Source organism: Peromyscus leucopus, chromosome 3 (assembly GCF_004664715.2).
Source record: "Peromyscus leucopus breed LL Stock chromosome 3, UCI_PerLeu_2.1, whole genome shotgun sequence".
Lineage (NCBI taxonomy): Eukaryota > Metazoa > Chordata > Mammalia > Rodentia > Cricetidae > Peromyscus > Peromyscus leucopus.
Window position 1 is genome coordinate 126,504,866 of NC_051065.1, and position 21,295 is coordinate 126,526,160.

The 21,295-nt window shown below is 50.9% G+C and overlaps 1 protein-coding gene across 1 annotated transcript; it reads right to left on the minus strand.

The window, feature by feature from the left end:
* Window positions 1-187: 187 nt before the first annotated feature.
* Klhl42 (kelch like family member 42) lies at window positions 188-20,670 on the minus strand. The gene is made up of 3 exons (XM_028891635.2): window positions 19,688-20,670; window positions 10,970-11,163; window positions 188-5,319 (listed from the first exon to the last, which is right to left on the minus strand). Exons 1-3 carry the CDS (start codon window positions 20,653-20,655, stop codon window positions 4,868-4,870), a joined length of 1,614 nt encoding a protein of 537 aa, XP_028747468.1. The 5' UTR covers window positions 20,656-20,670; the 3' UTR covers window positions 188-4,867.
* Between the last annotated feature and the right edge of the window lie 625 nt (window positions 20,671-21,295).

Below are 21,295 nucleotides of genomic sequence, written 5' to 3' on the forward strand. Positions count from 1 at the left end.
GGGAGCTGGGTGGTGGGCCCCCAAAGAGCAGAAACAGCAGCTCTCCGTCCTGCAGGGCTCACTCCCCTGACCTAGCATGCCATCCAGGGCTCCACAGGGCTCCTGCTACTCCTCTCTCCTCCCGGCCCGGCTCTGGCACGGCCCTGGGTACACACACAGATGACAACAGAATCCACCACACATCAAAAACTGACCGAGAACTATTTTATTTGAAGACATTTCCTTCCATAGTCCAAAGAAACAAAATGAATACAGCTCTGTGGCTCACAGGTGCCCGACACAATCATTGTTGTGGTAATGTGACAATGTTAACGTGTGTGTTTATTCCACACTCCAAACTATGGACTCAATACAACCTTTCAAACAAAGAAGGTGTCCGTCACAACAAAACATAACTTGAAGATTATTCTTTCCATAAAATGACAACTAGGTAAGAGAAGGCTGGAGGGCAGTGCAGTGCCCACTGTGAAGTGACGGAGAATGCAAATCGCATTTCCCTTTGCTTTAGCGGTGACAGACTATGCGAAGCACCAACCAGACCTACGGAAACATGAAGCACCCTGGGCTCTTCAGAACGGACCCTCTTTTACATTTCACGAGCTTCCTGTAGGAATGGGTGACCATGGCTGTGTCAAGCTGGCCGTTGCTACGTATTTCCTGTTGTGTTCTCAGACTAACAAAAGAAAGTGGAAAGCAAACATGTACACGGAGCGTAGTCACCAGCAAGGCAGACTCAACCAATCAGTGGGCAGCGTCTGAGGGAGCATTGCTGAGTTCTCCCACTGGAATGCTTTGAAGGCACAGGCCGAAACGGACCAGCGCTGAGCTTGCTCACGCCAAGCCCTTACCCAAGGCCTCCCTTCTCCCTCCTTAGAACCATCTGTGGGGCTACAGTGCTGAGTGAATTCTAAATAAAACAGACTCCACGTCATTTTTTTGTTTTCACAAACTATGAAGTGCAAGGATTATAAAAAGTAGTTATCGTTTCAAAAAGCATACAGTAAAAAACTGAAACATTGGATGCGGTGTTCAGATTTATGGACAAACCAGCTCCCAGGATTATTCTAAATCATGAGGCACTGGGGAGATTGGGCCAAGATGCAAGAGGTGGCCAGACCGAGCCCAGTGTGCCCGACTAAAATGGGCATCTTTGATGGCACTCTGGTTGACACGAGAGTGCACTGTCTGTCACGGGGACCAGGCTCGGTCAGTCTCTGGGCTCAGCACTGTCTTACACTGACACTCAGGTGTTTCTGGTCACCCAGGGAACAGAGTTGACACAGCTCACTGCTTCCAGAGATCATGGCTCCCTTCGTGGCCACTGTCTCTGAAGCAGGAGTGGGAACTAGTATCCATTCCACTCTGGCAGGCTGGCAGGGATGTCTGGTTTCACTGAAGCCTGGCAGAGAGGGAGGGCACATACCTCATAGTCCCTCCTCGTGGTCCAAGAACAAGCGGCGGCCTCCAGCAGAGCCTCAGGTCAGGTTAGAGTGCTAAGCATTGCTCACTAAACACCCTTTGACAAAGACATCAGAGCACCTCCTATTTACGTCTTTGGCCAAACAGGCTTGAACTTTAACTGGAAATCTGAAGACCACACCCCTAATGCACTATAAACATTAGTACAAGGACACGTTTACCTCTATATTCTGGGTATAGAGATGCAGCACCTCTCCCTCACTCAGCTTGAATGAAAACCTAAGGCATTTGGAGTCGCTCGGGTTCTTGGCTTTAGAAACAAAACAAAACAGAAAACAGCAGGGTCAAAGTCTCTTTGGTTTCGTGCTTAGTCTTAAGCCTTTTGTCTCCTGCCAGCACCCCAGCCTTCCAGACTCTGATGCTACATCTTAGTGCAGAACGCAGAAACTACGGATTCTCTCACATCCCAGAACCTTTCCAGGGTACCAAGGTGAGAAGCCTCTTGAAGGAGTGCTGAGGTCAGGGAGCAAACACCTTCCACCAACCCTCGCTCCAGACTCTTCCACTGACACTAGCCTCTGAAATAAAGGCTCTGGCAGGCAGCTCCCACCGAGTGTCCTCCCGACACTTCCTGACACAGTCTGAACCCCTCAGAGGCATCTGGGGGTGGATAAGGCAATAGAGAATGAAAAGAAAACAAATAAAACTATCCCACACGGCGCTGCCTGAAGAAGGGAGGGGTTTCAGGGACACTGTCATCTGGCTGAAGTCTCCAACTGGTACCAGCCAAACTAGAAGTGCCCACACAGGTGAGGGCACAGGCAGACAGATGTCACAGAAACCAGCCAGTCCTACGACATGCCTCCCTTCGCCAAGCACAGCTGGCAGCAAGGGCAACAACATTCTGTTGGGAGTCGTCTGTGCGTCTAAATCCTCATATCCACAGACAGGACAAGGGCAACAACATTCTGTTGGGAGTCTTCTGTGCATCTAAATCCTCATATCCACAGACAGGACAAGGGCAACATGTCAAGCCCAGTTGCTAAGAGTTTGTGGATGATAGTAGTAAAAGTCCATTTGGTCCAAGAATCTAGTTGCTGGTGTTAGGGAATACATCCAAAGATGGCCCTTAGGAAGAGAACTGGTTGACGGGCAGACACACAAAAATGTGCTTTTAAGATGTATTTTCTCACAAGATAATCGCCCATCTTCGTCCAACGCTAATTCAATGCCCATCTCCTCTGAATATGAGGTGCATACAGTGAGAAAGTGAAGAGCCACAGTGGCAAACATAAATTAGATTTTAAAGTGCACTAATGAAATTACAGACTCCCCCAAATTCAATTCTTCAATGAATTATAGATCAAATCTATTTAAATACCATTTTTGGTGAAGATTTCAGTTCAGAGTTTTTGTTTTTTGAAAATAACCCAGTGAAACAATTTAAAAATAATAAAGAAAGGAAGGAAGCCATGGTTGCAAGAGGCCTTCAATCCCAGCACTGGGGAGCTGAGCTGAGAATCCCCAATTTGGGGCTATCCTGGGCTCTAAGGCAACAGCCTGCAAGCTTCCAATAGCATAAGCAGGCTACTGATTGACAGCTACTGGTAGATCTGGTGACAAGACACTGAGATCTGTCACCATGTCCCAAATAGACCAGGCTGGCCTCGAACACAGAACTTTCAAATAGTTGGGCAAATAAGATTTTTATAACTAGGCTCTCTGGGAGGCATGGCTGTAAAGAAACCCTGAAGTGACTCCCTCATGACACTGAAGACCTACTTGGGGGTGGGGGGGTTCATTCCCCCCATGACCAGCCACTAGGAGAGCAGCTTTGTGAGGAACGAATCTGCCTGTAGTTTTTGTTTTGCTATGGAGCTTTCTTAACTAAGCAAGGCGGCTGTCACTGAAAGGGCACTCACTGCCTCTGTCTGATGCTGGGGCAGAGATGGAGTCCGGCTCGTTTAGCCAACTCCACTACAAGATAGCAGCTGGTTATAGCAAATGGTCTCCAATCAAAACTCCTACGAGTGAGGCCTTGTTGCTGTAAGTGCTGGAGATTAAACCTGGGGCCTCTCGTGCATTCTAAGTGGGCCCTTGAATTTTTTAGGAAACACAGACCCATGATTGGCAGGTCCCTTTTTTCATTGTGAACAGACTTGGTGAAATCCCCAGAGCTGTTCACGGCTGTTGGCATGACAGCCAGGAGGCCAGCACCTCCCCTCAGTTCAGACACACCAGCAGAGGTCATTCCATATCCGTAAAGAACCTCACCCCTGCTTTCCAGCATAAATGAGCTGCAGCCACCCTCGCCTTTGAAAGGCAGAACGTAACTACACATCTGAGACTAAGTTAGGAGGAGTCCTCATCTAAATGTGCAAAGTTTGTTCTGTTTTGTTTTTTATTTTAAATCTTGAAACAAGATCTAAGTCAATACATTCAATAAAAATAACTCATAAAGGCATGTTTCCTTATGCGGTACTCCCTCATTTAAGACACAATTTATAAAATGTTAATAGCAATCTTCTAAAAACAAAGACCTCACAATGCAGGGTCTGTGACCCATGTAGACCTGCATTTGCCACACAAACATAAGGGCTGACAAGTCTGTTTACACAGCATTCTCAAGTGGTTGAGAAGGTGCTTATCCAAGTTTTTGGATGGACCGGTTGGTTGTGTGGATTCTCTGTCTGATTCTACCATTGCATCAGGCATGGTGGCCATAGCTCGTGGGCCCCTGAGGATGCTGTAACTCTAGCCAACACAACATCAGAACCTTACTTAAAACATTAATAAGAGTTTTTTGTTTTTTTTTTTTTAAGGTAACTCAGTTGTGCGCAAACTTGATAAATGGTAGTGCAATGTCTAAATGTCAAAAGATTGGACACACCTGTTAGGGTTCCTGAAAGCAAATATACAATAAAATGGTTGACCAGAAAAACGGGGTGACAGGAGGCTGGAGGAGTGAGGAGGTGGCTCCTAACACTTGTCAGGAATACCGAACATCCCCTACTAATGTCATCTCAGGTGACCTGAAGAAATAGTATTTTAAAGTAATCTTTACGGGTCTAGCGTGAGGTCCTAGATTCCACCTGCAGTGGGGGAAACAGAACAAAACCACGGCTACTATCAGGTCAGCCGCTGACCTTGTTCCTGGTGGAGCGACCCCAGCGGTCTACTTTTTAATGTCGGGTTTTAGTTGTTGGCCCAAGACTGTTTGGATGAATACTTATCATGACATTTGTTCCCAGGGTGTAAAAAACAACCTATAAGAAATAATGTTGGTTTCTTTCCCCCAAGTTTTCAAGTAATTAGCTCAAGAAAGCTTATTTACAGCTGAGTACGTGACCTACGTTAGTCTACTTTGTCCCCTCAGGGATCAGTATTTCAAAGAGTTGCCTTTTTTTTCCCTTGAACCAGATCCTTCTTTTAAGTACTGTTGAATCACTCAGGTCTCTGCTTTATTGGGTAGATAGAGAGAGGAAATCAACAAGTTATGTCCGAAGGCCGGGAACCGCCGGAAGGCTTCCCAGCTGTCTGCAAAGATGTTGTACTTGAGAAACACCCGGTGCTCCAAGCTGGTGGACAGAGTGACGTCCCTGCTCATGATGTAGATGCCATCATTGTGCAGTGCACACGTCAAGTTCAGGCCCGATTTGGACGTGTTCTCTTTCAGGTAGAGCCACTGCCGAGTGACCGTGTTGTAGGACTGCACGGTGAGCATGTCCTCACTCTGGCTGCTCCTGCGGTTGGGACCCAGTTCATGGAGACAGCCACCCACAATGTAGATGGTCTCCTCCACAGACACCATCTGCTGCTTGCGGATATGGACATCACAGGTCTCAAACAGCGTCCAGAGGTCAGAAGAGGGGCAATACTGCAGGATGTTCATGTTGCGATCTGAAACACAGAAAGAGGCTGGATGACAAGCAGCAGGGGTTTGCGCTGCCCGGGCAGCGGGGAGGCATCTTCCTCCACACGTACCCTGTGGCCATGGGCAGGTGAAGCTCAGTCAGAAAGGCCAGGAACGGTTTTCCAAGCAGATGGGGAAGCTCATCCATCTGGACTCTCCCCTACTACCTTCCTCCCAGGCACCCCTTTCTTAGGAGGCCCTGAAAACCACAAAGACAGGAGCCAGGCATGGTGGCTCATGCCTATAATCCCAGCCCTGGGAAAATCGAGACAGGAGGACCATGAGTTTGAAGGCAGCCTGGAAAGGTCAGCTTTGATTTAAAGACAGCTCGTGGATGCTGTTTTAGATGGATGGCTAGAGTGAGATGCTATAGGCATCAGAGACAGGCCACAGATCCTCTGAGGGAAGCCAGCAAGCCCTGGCTACAGCTGGACACCATCACACCATGTAGTGAATTCTATGCTTTAACGAGCAGCTCAGGCCATCCAAACTCCAGTGACCTATGCTGCCTTACACAAATAGAAGGCCCACATTGTAAAACGTATTCCTTGGCAAAAAGATGGTATGTCCACCCCAAGGACATCCAGATGAGCCCAGACAGGTGTCCTACCTGGTCAGGCCTGAATAAACACTGTGAAATGGTACTGCCTGCCTCAGGAGAGAGTGCTGCACAGCCCTTAGAATGCCTCACAGGCCCTGCTCTCTGGCCGGTGCAGGCTGCCACACAATCAGCATACAGCCCAACAGCCTGACTCTCAGGGACAGCCTCGGAATGCCTGACTACACGGGAGGCAGGCCCGGCCCTATCGGGTCTGTCCTTGACAAACTCTGAAAGCCGTGCCCAAACCCAAAGCCAGCAAAGCAGGTTTCCCTGTCAGGAGACACAGAAAGTCTCAGCTCCCATTCTTCACAGCGGCAGACTCACAGATCAGCCTCCCAACTGTAGCAACGGAGACCCATCAAAGGCCCCACCTTTTGCCTGCTCGTGGTCATGTGGCTAAAACCCAGGGCAAAAGCCTTCTCTGTCATTGTTTTTAACTAATAGCTAATTTCTTTGAGGAAAATTATAGTTTTTCTCTTTTTGAAAGAAAAAAATTGCCATCATACCAGCTACTTGGGAGGCTGAGGAAGAAGATTTTAAGTTCAAGGCTAGCCTGTGCTATAAAGTGAGTTCAAGGCTAGCCTTGGCAACTTAGTGAGATTCCACCTCGAAGTAACTGAAAAACAAGGCTAAGAACATAGAGTGCTTGCTAGTGTGCATGAGGTTCTCAACCCTGGTGATATCCCCAACACTGCAAATTAGACAAACAGAAAACAACGCTGTGAGATTCAAAATACAGGGCTTCACTTTTCTCTTTTTAAACTGATTTTTAAAATATTTTATTCTCTAGGAAAGCATGAATGGTCTTAGCTTCAGCAAGAAAAGGAAAATATTAGCAATCCAAAAAAAAGTGAAGTTCCTGTTTGCTATTATTAAACAACAAAAACTATCACTGGAGAAAACAGCTCAGGTTGGGAGCCAATGGACCCGCCCACAGCAGCAGACCCGCCCACAACAGCAGACCCGCCCACAGCAACGGACCCGCCCACAGCAACAGACTCACATCAATGAATCCTCCCATAGCAACAGACCCGCCCACAGCCCTGGATCCATCACAGCAATGGACTCTCCCCTAGCAACAGACCCGCCCACAGCAATAGCAATGGCCCCACAACAGCGACTGACCCTCCCACAGCAATGGGCCCACCCATAGCAACTGACCTGCCTAGAGCAATATCGGACCCCTCCCAGCCTCCTACCCAACCTCACCGCAGCTACATAAAAAGATCTCCACAGTCAGGCCTGGCAATGGTGCACATTTGTAATCATAGTACTCAGAGGCTGAGGCAGGAGGATTACAAATTTGAAGCCAGCCTTGGTTACGTAGTAAGACCTTGTCTCAGAAAGAAAGAGAGGGTGAGGGGGGCCATAGACCGACAGACAAGCTCCAAATTCCAAGCTAGCAGGGCACGGAGAAACCAGGTCCTTAGTGTATGCTGGTCCCCTAGCGCACGAACTTTCTGCCCCTAGGAAACTGCCTTCCTGGTCCTCACGCAGGTCTGCACGTATCTCCTTACAGACTAGGTAATAAAGGTCACTCTAGGAGGCAGACAGGAGGCTTGGTGAATCTACCAAGGACACCTGCCTGGGTCACCAGGAAGTTTCTCTTCATTCCAGAGCCTGCAGCTCTTCCTGGATCTTCTGTAAGCTCCGCCTCACTCAGCACTGGCTCAGGCCACTGCAAAGCGAGCCTGACTTGGTGGGATAATCTTTTGCTCTTCACATTTAAAATGGATTCCTCTGCCCTTTAGGGCTGCTAGGATTTCCGACTGAATTTCTGTCTGCTGTTTTTGCTGTTTGTTTTTTGAGAAGAGGTCTAACTCCCTAGCCTGTGCTCAGATGACCTGGAGCTCACAATGTAGCCCAGGATGGCCTCCAAGTTGTAGCAATCCCCCTGCTTCAGCCTCCCAGGTGATAAGGTGACAGAGATGGGGTACCACACCTCACACCTCCATCTGCTACTGCCTGGCAAGAACCAAAATAATCAAAATCTATTATAAAAGTCATGAACTGGTCAGGTGTGGTGGTGCACACCTTTAATCCCAGCAGAGGCAGGTGGATCTTTATGAGTTCATGGCCAGCATGGACTATATAGCCAGTTCCAGGGCAGCAGGGCCTACATAATAGAGAAACCCTGTCTCAAAAACAAACAAACAAAGCCATGAACCATTATTTACTGAATTTTAAGTCTCTTTTAACTAGATTCCAACTCAAGTCCTGGTTTCTATTTCGTCTTGGTTGTTTTGGTTTTTGTCTTTTTCATAACAATTAGGAAGACCTGTAGGAAACGGGAACCATCAGGAAGTACTGGAAAAGCCAGACTAGAGAGGAGCACAGTGCCCAGCCCTCTCGGCTTAGAACACAAACACCATCCAGCCTCGCCGCCTGACCGCCCGTCATGGTCCCTGGCACAGGGACTCCAGGACCGACCTCATCCTGGGTGGCCCAAGCGAGGAAGGCACACTAGTGGTGGCTTGTAAGCTCAAAACACACCAGAAGGGTTTTCCAGGTCAAATCTACAGCCTGTTTGCTCAGCCAAGGTCATGGAAAAGCCAGGAAATCTACCAGCAGAACAGTGCTACAGGCAGGACCTGACAGCTCCTGTGTGGAGGAGAAGCTGAGACACATGGGTGTCCCCTCAGCCAAGACTCAGTCTGTCTCACTCCATCTGGGGGAGTTAGAGGCTCGGGCATGGAATCCAGCACCCAAGGCTCAGGCAGGAGGACTGGACCACAGAGTTCTATACCATCAAGTGCTCCAGGGTAAGACCTTGCCTCAAAACACAAACCATGATGGGCGGTGGTGGCCCACGCCTTTAATCCCAGCACTCGGGAGGCAGAGGCAGGCGGATCTCTGTGAGTTCAAGGCCAGCCTGGTCTAACAAAGTGAGTTCCAGGACAAGCTCCAAAGCTACACAGAGAAACCTTGTCTCGGAAAACACACACACACACACACACACACACACACACACCACATCACCTAAAGGAAAGGAGAAACATCTGTAGGTAAACAACTTAGCTAGTTACTTCACTAGAAAAACAGATACGGAGATGTGACATCTAGGCATGGCCAAGGCTAGGGCTGTCTAAACATGTGAAATTAGTTGATGGCTGTACCCTAAGTCCCAGTGTGCAGAGTGAAAGACCTCTTAGCAAAGGCCAATTATCTCCTTGCATCTCCACAAAGAAAATGCTGATAAACCTCCTCTCTTCAGGGTGGTCACTGGAAGTGGCAGCATTTGAGGAAGCAGATGGCTCATGGCTTCGGGCACACTCATCCCTCTGCTGCTCCTCTCAGGTGCACAAATGCACAGGTCACCTGCAGGGGGTCGGGGGAACCCCCAAAGGCAGGTCCACCTCCTCAACCTCAACACCAACCAGTGAGACCTTATTTGAAAACAGGTCTGTAGCCATATAAGTAAAGATATCAAACAGACGGTTCTGGATTACAAACCCAGCCTGCTTGCATCCTTAGTAGAGACAGAGACACAAGAGGAGAAGCCACATGAAGACAGGCAGAGATGCAAGGTGAAGACCAGACAGGAAGCTGAGCAGGTGAGGGAGACTATGGAGCCTCTGGAGAGCCCTGCTGAAAGCTTTCTCTCTTCCCCTAGAGATATGGTCTACTATCTCCACACTCACCTTAAAGTCTTGATCCCCCTGCCTCCACCTCCCCAGTGCTAGGATTACAGGGGTGCACCATCACACCTAGTTCTGGGCCACCTATTTGAATACTATACTGGGTGTCACTTCCAAGCTACATGTGGTCACTCGCAGCCCAGAGTCTCCTTCGTGCAGTGATCAGCCAGGGCTAGAAAGCTCTGTCTGTCTCATCACACCATGAAGAACTGTCCCCTTGCCACTACACAGCAAACACACCAGCAACTCCGCGACCCGACCACGACACCAGCCACTCCACAAGTCCAGTGGCTCCTCTCCTTCAGCTGTGGGCCCTGCATGTCAGACGCACCCAGCACAGAAGTAAATCCCCGTGACCAAGAGACCACTTGTTGGCAGCCGCCTCGAAGGAGGGCAAAGGGAGAGGGGAGCGGCCCATACAGCCGGGATGCTCCGCCCTGCCGCCCGTCTGCCCTGCCGCCCGTGCGCCCTGCCGCCCGTGTCCACCCTGCTGCCCGTCCCCCCTGCCGCCCGTCCGCCCTTCTGCAGTCCGCCCTGCTGCCCGTCCTTCTGCAATCCGCCCTGCCGCCCGTCCTTCTGCAATCCGCCCTGCCGCCCGTCCGCCCTGCTGCCCGGGGTCTCCCTACTACACACAGCAGCATTAAACCTGGCGACGGACTTATTTCCATGCTACTCCTGTAAAATGCCCACCACAGAGAGAAGAGCACCCGAGGACTGAGAACACGCCGCACAGGCACTACCATCTGGTCTAGAGAGTTCTCCTGTGTTCACATCCTTCCACCCCGTAGGAAGAGGGCGCCATGGCTGGCTTCAGGGTCTCTATCTGGTGAAGCAAAGGCTCGACCCAGCTCTGGTGTGGCACTGGTGGGTGGGCCCAACTCTGAGGGGACAAAGGTACTTAGTTCATGCTCTCCCACAAGCAAAGCTGTGACCCAAACCTCCAGCCTGGCCAGGTCCCAGGTGCCAACCACAAGGCTGGGTTTCTAGAAGCACAAAGAACATTCATGATCCTTCATAATTCTTCTCTTCCATCTGAGTGAGGTCCATGTTCACATGAGGTCATCAAAGGCCTTTGCTGTCTAACTCACTTAAGGAAGCTTCCATCAGAACTCACTTCCTTAAGAACAGTGAGTATAGCCGGGCGTTGGTGGCGCACGCCTTTAATCCCAGCACTCGGGAGGCAGAGCCAGGCGGATCTCTGTGAGTTCGAGGCCAGCCTGGGCTACCAAGTGAGCTCCAGGAAAGGCGCAAAGCTACACAGAGAAACCCTGTCTCGAAAAACAGTGAGTAGATAGCATTTAGTGCATAAGATCACACTCAGACACCCAGGCTCTTCTGGGCAGTCTTGCTCTGCCCAGGCCGCTGCAGCTTATACAAAAGCAGCTGACGCTCACTCACCTCGGGTGGTATAGCCACCGATGACGTAAATCTTCCCCTTGCACTCGCATGCAGAAAACTCAGCCAGAGGGTTTGGCAGGGGAGCCACGAAATTCCATGCATCCTGCTCAGGACTGTAGCACTCCACGTTAGACACAGCCTGCCCACCGATAGCGTAGAGCTTTGAACTGACAGCCACGAGTTTGAAGTTAGAGCTGAAAAAAAAGACACAAGCCCACAAGGTCAGTTCTGGTCAAGATGTGGGGAGAGGTGGAGCCATTCTGCCTAAGGACTGCAGAGGCCGCATCTCGGAGGTTACCCTGGTACCCAAGGCTCCGTGATCTGCTGAGCAGAAACGGGAAATCCACAGGCGTGAGCGACTGCAAAAGCAGCTACTAGGATCAGGACTGATCTTGCTCGTGGGCCTGAGGCCACCTGCTGCACACTGAACTCAGTTTTCCTCATCTGAAGATGTCGCCCGGATCCAGCAGCTACAGACCCAAGTGTGTGAACAACATATTGCATCTGTACTGGACACATACAGACATCTCCCCCTTAGATTATCCAGCAGAACAACTACCTAAGAGACGGTGCATGAAGTCCAGAGATAAATTCAAGGGCAGGAGGATGTCTGAGTGTTGTGCAGTCCACACCATCTTACATGTGGACCTGGAACCAATCCCCAGCCACATTCACGGCTTCACATCACTGTGGCACCCACACACCACAGAAAGAACTCACAGGTTTTTGGCTCACAGTTTCTGAGGGTTTCAGAATCCTATCATGGCAGGGAGAGTGTGGAGAACAGTTCATAGTAGCAGGGGCCTGAGGCTGTCACTCCATGGTGGAGCCGGAGGCAGAGAGAGGAGAGAAACCAGGCAGCAGCTAGGTGTGGCCTCCAAGTCCCACCCTTTGTGACCATCTTCCCCTTGAGACCCACATTCTAAACATTCCACGACTTCACCAAACAGCATCACCAGCCAGAGAAGAAATACCCAAGACCAGCCTGAAGGTGGGGGAGAGGGGAAGGGAGCAGGGACGGGACAGAGAAGATCGCTACCCACAGATGCTAAGAGATGATGTTCCAGGAGGCAAGCAGGAGAGAAAGTACCGGATGGAGGGAGGACTCAGTGGAGAGAGCACTGGCTGCTCTTGCAGAGGACCCAGGTTCCATTCCCAGCACCCACATGGCAGCTCACAACCTCCAGTAACTCCAACTCTGAGGGATCTGATGCCCTCTTCCAGCCTCCTCAGGCACTGGCACACACGTGGCCTACATTCACAGACATATATTTAAGTATACTTATAAGTCTTTAAAAGAGAGAGAGTGCACAGACTCACCCCTAGGCTTTCTCCTCACAGAACTGCTAGTTGATTTTTTTCTCAGAGAGGAGATTCCATCTGGGTACAACACAGGCATTAATTAATGAGTGGCCAAGGAGACCCATTAGCCATCAGCAGGGACTCACCCTCTCACCAGAAGGCAGTTCATATACTCGGCTGCTATACGTAAATGGGGAGGTCTAAGCTGAACTAATTAAAATCCTCTGGTCCAGTACTTTAGAGTATTTATAGATGGTAACACACATATCTGGACAAACATGTTGTCATCAGCTTTGAACACTGGCTAAGCAAGACAAAGTTTGTCCTCAGGGAGTCCCCACCTCTGCAGAGACACACAACAGACATTCACAAGCCAGCAGTGAGTTACAACACAAAGACTGGGCAGCCCGTGCATTTCGGGTCCTCCTCTCTAACGTGGGGGAATCTCCCCCCCAGTGGCTAAACACACATGCAGGAGATCGTCTCGGCACAACCTCGAGGCTTTCTGCTGTGTGACGTGAGGGTGCTGGACATGGCCCTTGTGTCCAACTCCATCAATGACCACCCCAGAAAGAACGACGACAGTCGAGGGAAGATGGGGGCAGAAGCTACGAAGGCAAAGCAAGAGCGAGGCCGTGTGCAGGGAAAAGGGAGTTAGACGCAGCAAGGTGGAGCGCATGCCAGGAAGAGTGTGGAGGAAGTCTGGATGCACAGGGACTGTTTTCATTTGTTTTCCAAGAGAGGGTGAACCCAGCATTCTTCATGCAGAGCCTCAGAGTCATTAAACCCAGCCAGCCGCGCAGAGTCGCCCTGGTGGCAGCAACTGAGGGGTCCCCGATTCGTGTTGCTTGCTTCCCCACTGCCGATGGTCCTTAACGCCCGACCATGACGCCCTCTGTGTGTGCGGATCTGGTGAACCAGAGGAAATAACGTTTGTAAACCAGCACTAAATCCTGACCAGCTCAGCCTGGTTTCACTTCCCACAGGTACACAGATAGTAAAACTGTAATGTCCAAACACCGGGTGCGATTCATCCCGCATGCTCATCTGTCTTAGGCAAACAGGTAAGAGGTCTTTTTCTGAGACCGATCGGACAGGCAGCTAAGTAAACACCTCCATCCCTCCAAACCCCGTACGTGCAAGCTCTCGTCAAGAGAAACGTTTATTAATGTTGGGTTTGCTTGCAGATGGGCCAGCCACCTGAAAACAAACCAGTTGCTAAATTTAGAGGCAAATCACTGAGGGCTCCAACTCCAGGCTTGCACGGAGAAATCTAAACTCCGCTGCAGGACGGCTGTGCGACCTGGGACACTGACTGAAGCTTAGCAGATCTGTGCCCCAGTTACCGCATCTCTGAAGTAGAGCCAAGCACACAGTCCGCTCTGTGTGGGGTGGAGAGGGTGATGTGCCTCATGTCTTAAATTTTGGGCTGTTTTTTTAAAGATTTTTTTTACTTTTACTTTTACTATGAGGAGTGTGTATATGAGTGCAGATGAATGCGGGTACCCACGGTGACTGTGAGCTACCCAAAGTGGGTGCTGGAGCTAAGAACTGAGCCAGGTCCTCTGGACAGCAGTATGTGCCCTTAACCTCCAAATCATCTCTCCGGCTCCTCGTTGTTTTTAAACTTTGTTGTGTTTCTTTATTGTGTCTCTGTGTGTGTGTGTGTATATGTGCATCTTCATGCGTGTGGGGTGTGCATGCCACAGTGCACACATGGAGGTCAGAGGGAAGCTTGCAGGATTCTGTTCTCTCCTTCAACCGCAAGCATCCAGGGGTGGACTCGGGTTGGCGGGCTCAGCAGCAGCCTCTCACCACTGCGCCCTCTCTCCACCCTCAGCCCCAGTTCCTTAGCTGCAGGAGGGCTGGTTTCCTATTACCGCACAGACGGCCTCCAGAATTCTGCAGTTTGTGTTCCCGTCTACAAATCCCTGACACCTCATTTCCAACTTCTGAAAGCAGCTCACACTCACCACCTCAGGAGCGTGACTGTGCATCTGAGCCATCGATTACTTCACAATTACCTTTTCTTCCTTCGCATTGATCCCTGACGCGCTATGTTCAGGAAGAAAGATGATTGTGATACCAAATAAGCCTTCATTGTGTAGCTGTATATGATTCACTTGCAATAAATAAATAAAAAGCAAGTGAGGAAAATTAGACATGGCTGCAATTTAATTTCCATTTCACTGAGAAGAGATAAAAAAGCCCTCTAGGGCTGCAGCCATAGCCTGATGATGATAGAACATGGCTTAGCGTGGCCTGAGGCCCCTGGGTTCAGTTCCCAAAGCAGAGGGGGGGGGGGGGGCGTGACTCCAAAAGGGCTGAGACGGGATGATCTTAAGAGTTCAAAGCCAGCCTGGGCTACATAGTGAGAGGCCAAGCTGAGATATACAGCAGGACCCTGACTCTCACACACACTTAAGACCAAATGAAGAGAACTTTGCAAAACACCTGGCCACCTGCTAACAGCCACAAAAACCACAAGGAGGAGGGTGATAACCGAGATGGAGTCTAGCCCTGTGATTGTGTGGAAACAAACTAAATTCAACGAGGAAATGGGGTCAATAATAAAACCAACCTCACAGAGCTGCTGAGCCGATGACAAAGTGACCCAGAAACACTTGACCCAGAGAGACAGTTCCCGAAACAAAAACAGCATTATGGCTTGCTATAGACAATTCTGCCACTGTGAAATGCTACACTCCTCCCTGGCCTGGACAGTGTGAGGGGCCCATCCAGTCCCTCGTCACTCCTTCCCCTTCCTCGGCTGTAGTGACCTCTGCTGGGGACCAGGATGGAGATGGGAGAAGTTGGAAAACAGAAGCTTATTGTGGCTCCAACCACCTGTGGGAAACTCAGAAAGCAAAAATCAAAAACCAACTTCAACTGTTGGCCAGAACTCAGCTGCGGAGGTTAACAGGCCTGCATTTTCTCTCCTTCTCTGGTGCCCAGCTGTGTGGGCTCCACACCCAAGGACAAAACCTCTCAAGGGCTCCCCAGCCAGGCTTCTCTGCCAGCAGCTGTTGGTGAGGCCTTGCTGCATTCACACACACACAGGACCCACCCAGCTCTACCTTTGGAGAAGAACCCAGGGCTGAGGAAGGTGCTAGAAACATCTTAGAAATTTAGACATTTCCAAAGGACGGCTGCAGTCAGTGGCCAGTCCCTGCAAGCTGTCCCTAATTAAGGTGGGAGGGGAGGAAGGCGATTTTGTGGTCATACAAGCTTTCACATGTCAAGAGTCAAATCTGTGTTCAGACAATGAACCGGTGTTGTACAACTGAAAGAGGCTTCCAAAAAAAAAAAAAAATTGCTGGGATTTGGACCGTCATTTTCTCTTTAAAAGTTACATTTGTGTGTGTGTGAACATGTGCACAGGCCATAGCATGCGTGGGGAGGTCAAGGGACAGCTTGCAGAAGTCAGTCCTCTCCTTCTACTGTGTGGGTCCACTCATCAGGCTTGCCAGCTTAACCAACCAAGATCCATCTCACTAGCCAATACAGTCATCTTCAAGCCTATAACTTCACAAAATACCTTGAAAAGAAATCTCAGAGATTCACATGTAAACACAAAAGGGCAAAATTATATGACAGAACGTGGTACCGATGAGTATGCCCACGTTCTTATCTGGAGAAAGCGTCCACGTACAGGATATAAAAATAGTCACACACGGCAAATCAAGCTGAGAAGAGGAAACTGCTTCTTACAGAGGCCACTCACACCCAGAGTCGAGGCTGGGGCTTGCAGGGCCAGCACTGGGCTGCGTCCGTCTGATACGCCAGGTTTCTACGGTTGGTGATTTCCTTATTTTCAAGACAGAATAAATTGCCAACATTTGAAAACTGGGTTACCTCATGTCTGGCCACCCTGACTCTTCACTTCCACTAGGGAATAACCAGTGTGGTCCTGGGTGAGGAGGCCCATGGGTGACACATTGACACTGGGTCCCCATTCTTCTACTCCCTGACATCACTCACCCTGCCACTTTAGACTCCAGTTTTGAATCACACTAAAACAACAACCCAATGTGCTGGTGTATGCCTCTAATCCAACACTCATGAGGTGGAGGCAGGAGGCTAAGAAGTGCAAGGTCATCCTCAGATATACAGAGAGTTCAAGGATCACTGGGATACATGAGACCCCCGTCCCAAAAAAAAATTAATAAAACAACAAAGAAAACCAAACCCCAAAATATATCAATAGATATACATCTGTGAACACACACACACACACAAAAATTGTTGTGGGATATTTTGATCACACTCTGACACTCCTGAGACTGACAATAAAGTTTACTTTGAATCGGAGGCAAAGCTAACTAGTAGCTGACCAGAATCAGCCATAGAGGTTTTGGAGGACTGAGGACACATGGAGAGACACCGGAAGTGATAGGGAGGGGTTAGAAAGACTCACAGCCAGTTTGGATCAAGGAAGGGGAGAGGTCACGAGTTGCTTCTCTGATCAATCAGGTTTTAACCCCATATCTGACTCCCGAGTTGTTATTAATTTAGATAATTGTTACAAAAATTCATATACAACAACCATTGATTAGAAGAAGCATTAAGTACCCTAATAAGTTTAGAATAAAAATATACAGACACATATCCCACTCACTCTGGAACATACACACATAGCTCCCGAATGATAATGGCTGGCCATGCCTATATTTATATACGCATCGTGCATTTGTAATACCTAACTATAACATGCATGTATAGATACTGTTGTGGCTTGGGTGCCTTCACGTGTGGAAGGGTTGGTCCCCTTGCATTGTTCACACGTAGATTTAGCGAGGACTGAGTCAGGAGGGCTCTGACCTCATCAGTGCATTAGCCCATGAGTGAAATCACGTAACACCGTGACTGGACTGTGGTGGAAACTAGCAGGTAGGGCCTCCTTGGAGGAGGCAGGTCCCTGAGTGTGTGTCTCTGAGGGGTATATTCTTGGCCATCATTCTTGACCCCAAATAATACCCCCTCCCCACACACCTGCTTTCCCCTGTTGTCTCAGCCGGCCACCACAATGAAATAATCAAGACACAGGCGGTGATTGTTAATATTGTCAGCTTGCCGGGATCTAGAACTACAGAGACAATCTCTGGGTAGTCTATGAAGAATGTTCTAGACTAGATTAACTGAGAAGGGAGACCCACCCTGGAAGTAGGTGGCACTCTTCCACCAGCTGGGAGAAAGCCAGCTGCACGCTGACATCCATCACTTGCTGCTTCCTGTCTGCTTCCTCAGGCCTCCTATGCCTTCTCCAACCATGCGCCAAGACAAACCCTCCCTTCCTGCAGCCGCTTCAGGTGCCTGGCACAGTGTTTAAGGCAGACGCGTTCACTTCAGTTTCGGTCAAAGCGCACAGAAAGAACACTTGGAGGCAAACAGACTGAGGATCTCGGGCAGAGACTGTTGAGAGGTCAGGACTGTGGAGCGAACGAAGGTCACCACACTGAGTCCCAGTGGATGTGCTGGAGACACACCGGGAAGAAGGAGACAGACCCTTCCACCCTCTCTCTGAGCACTTTAAAGCTCTTAAAAATTATTTTAAAATTACACTTTTGACACTGAACTTTATTATTTTGTTTTTGTTTGTTTTCAGAGTCTCTATAGCTCCGGCTAGACTACAGATCTTCCTGCCTCAGTAGTTACAGGCAGGTGCTACTTGATGATCATATTAAGTATCATATCACAGGTGGTTGGACGAAAATCCACCAACCCCTCCCTAGTTAGGGCCTCTGGAAGGGAGAAGGAGTGACGAACTCATCTCTACTTCTTACACTCCAGCTTGCCAGAATTTTTAGGATTTATTTTTTAATTTGCGTGCTTGTGTGTGTACATACACATGCATGTGGGTGCCTATTAGCTCCAGATGCCCTGGAGGTGCAGTTACAGCACCCAGCTGGGTGCTGGGAACTGAACACCAGTCTTATGCAAGAGCAGCAGGTGCTCTTAACCTCTGAGCCATCAGAACAAGGTGTGTTTCTGCAAATAACCTCTGACCTAAGGGTCCCTTGTCCTGTGATGGACTGAGCAGTTCCAGTTCAGATTCCTTCCTTCTTGCCTGATTCATTTCAGGGCAGAGACCATAGTGGGACTTGGATGGCAGCAGACGGCCTGGCAGAGAGTGCCTGTCCTCTCCTGGTTACTCTTCTTTCCACTTCTGGGACGCTGGTGATTGAATGGAGGCCTCATGAGGACTAGGCAAGCCCTCTCACACTGAGGTCCGTCTCCCCTATCTTCCTGTTTTGCTGCATTATCCAGGCTGGCCTGGAACTCACCTGTACCCTAGAAAGGCCTTTAACTTGGAACCTGCCTGCTTCAGCCTTCTGAGCAGCTGGGGGACAGGCCTGCAACAGGAGACCCAACTTCTGAGGCACTCGGGGGCCCTGCTGTCTCCATGCCTTTCTCTTTTTCATGTGCTTCTCCTGGCCCCCCAGCTCCACCTTTTCTTCTCCAGCCACCTCAGGTCAAGGGAAGAGGGCTCTGCAGGAAGGGACAGATGAGTGAGCGGAAAGGAATGCATCTGGCCCTTTGAATCCACGGGCTCATAGATTCAAACAATAAGAGGGGAATGTGTGTATACTGAACACGTACAGGCTGGTTTCTTGACATTCCTTAAATGACAGTCTGACAACCACTGGTATACATTATATCTGAAGTTATAAGTAACACAGATTATTGTAGAAAGCCAGATGTGGCTTTACCTTTAATCCCTTTAATCCCAGTACTCTGAAGGCAGGAGGATCACAGGAGCCCAGGCAGCCCAGGAGGAGTTCAAAACCAGCCTGAGGAACACACCAAGATAAAGGAAAACCTTTATGTATGCAGGAGGGTGTGGGAAGGCTTCGTGCCAACGGTACAGCCACTAGGGACTCAGGCGTCCCTGGTCGGAGACAAGGGCATGACCATTCTGTAGTTGACCACTCCGGGCTCAAGTTTTGGGTCAAAGGTGATTGCTGTCTAGGCAGGAAATAAACGAAAGGAGGGAGAATGAAAGGGAAAAAGAAGAGGAACCCTATATGGCACATATTGCTATCACCCTAGGGATAGCGGACTCGTACCCCAGTGCAGAAGGACGCAGCAACAAACGTTCCCGAAGCCAGTGTCAGTTACTGCCCAGGCCGCATTACAATTCAGAGCTGACCAGGAAAGAAGAGAGAAGGGAAAAAACAGCAGTTATCTTTTGCAATATCCTCTGCAAGCACACATCGGAGACAGAGAAGCCAGTTACCCAAGGCCCGCACCTGTAAGGAGGCCACTGGGCTAGCCGACTTCTTCCTGGCAAGCCCTGGGCTCACTGGGAACTCCGCCAGCGGCGGCGAGGCCAGCAGCTCTCAGCGAGATGCCACCGCCTCTGGCCAGCGAACACCGGGGCAATGAATGAAGGGCTCAGGTCCGGCTGGCACTTACCGCTTCTGGTTCATGGAGGCCACCTGCAGCCACTCGTTGGTGGTGGGGTTGTAGGAGTGCGCGGCCGAGATCTCCTGGCTAGTGATCCTGTACCCGCCCACGATGAAGAGGTAGTTGTCCAAGATGGCTGAGCCGTAGCCCCTGACGTTCACCAGGTCGGGGGGCAGGTTGTTGGCCAGCGGGAACCAGCGTTCCGTGGTCTCCTCGTACCTAAGCATGGACGGGGGTTCCCCCTGATACGGGTGCGGGGCCAGGGGTCCCCCGAGGAAGTCCCCCAGGGCCACCAGGACCGGGGTCCCGCGCATGCGGGCCTCCCTCAGCCTCTGCTTCAGGCTACAGTCCCCGGGGGCCTGCGGCGGCGACAGCAGCAGCGGGAACTGCGGCTGGCACAGCACCTGGTGGAAGCGCAGGGCCATGAAGCGCAGGCAGGCGTCCTGCAGGTCGGGCAGCCCGTACACCTGAGCCAGGCGGTACAGCTCCAAGCAGTTGCCCAGACGCACATGCGACAGCAGCAGGCGCAGCAGCGCCGTGACCTGCAGGAAGGACGCGGCCTCCACCAGCTCGGCCAGCACGCTGGCCTCGGCCAGCTCGTCCTCGCCCAGGCCCCAGCCCTCGTGCGCGCCGCCCGCGTTGATGAAGTCCAGCACCAGCCGCAGGCCCGGCGCGCTCAGGCCGCGCAGCTGCTGCACCTCGGGGCCGGCCTCGGGCCGCACGGCCTCGCGCATGCCGGAGCGGTAGAGCGCGCGGAAGTAGTCGCTTTGTTCGATCAGCTTGCTCTTGCTCACCGGGTAGCATCGGCCTTCCAGGCGGATCTGCACCACCTCCTCGGCGGACATGGCTGGGCCGCTGCGCCCGCAGCCCGGCCGCGCAGGCTCCTCCCCCCGGCTCACACCCTCCGCCGAGCCTGGCCTGCGCCCGCGCTTCCTTCCGCCGCCGCGGCCCCGGGCTCGGCCCCTCCGGCACGTCATGCGCCCTCCGAGTAAATGGCCTCTCTGTGTCTCTTACCGACGTGTCTGTGCGGGTTCGTGCGCGTGAGCGCAGGTGCCCGGGGTCCAAAGGCGGCAGATGACCCTGCAGCCCGAGGTACGGACGGTTGTGAGCCGCCCTACGCGGGAACCGAACCCCTGCCCTCCGCAGCAGCAGTGCGTCTTTAAATTTTGTTAATTGGTTAGGGAACAAACAAACGCTGGTTCGCTCTCCCTACGCACAAGTCATTGACTTATTTCCTGCTACAGTTTAGCTGTCCCCGTGTGAGTTTTCGGGGACCAGTCAGTACTGTTAGGTTTTGGACTGTGACCCGCCTGGTGGTTCAAGAGTTTCGCTGGAGGCTTACTGGAGCAAAGGAGTTTTAGAAGAGTTACTAACTCCATGGAGCGGACGGACAGGAAGGAATGGCAGTTAGGGCTCTCAGGAGAGTTCAGATCCCAGCACCAGGGACGGCAGAGCAGGGTCTCTGGAGAGAGCACCTGAAGGGGCAGGTGGAAGGAGAGGACACCGAGATGCATTAGGATTGTCGCCTCTGGGCAGAAGTCTGACCCCTGGTAGCACTTGCTCATCCTCACACCACCTATCCACCCACCCTCATCACCCCATCCGTAGCTATTAGGA

Bases quoted from the DNA above. Each gene is read 5' to 3' on its own strand.
- Klhl42 (XM_028891635.2), bottom strand. From the start codon at position 20,655: ATGACGTGCCGGAGGGGCCGAGCCCGGGGCCGCGGCGGCGGAAGGAAG. The intron at 11,164-19,687 runs GTAAGTGCCAGC...CTTTTTTTTCAG, and splicing joins GCCTCCATGAACCAGAAGCG to CTCTAACTTCAAACTCGTGG. The intron at 5,320-10,969 runs GTGAGTGAGCGT...TCTGTGTTTCAG, and splicing joins CGGTGGCTATACCACCCGAG to ATCGCAACATGAACATCCTG.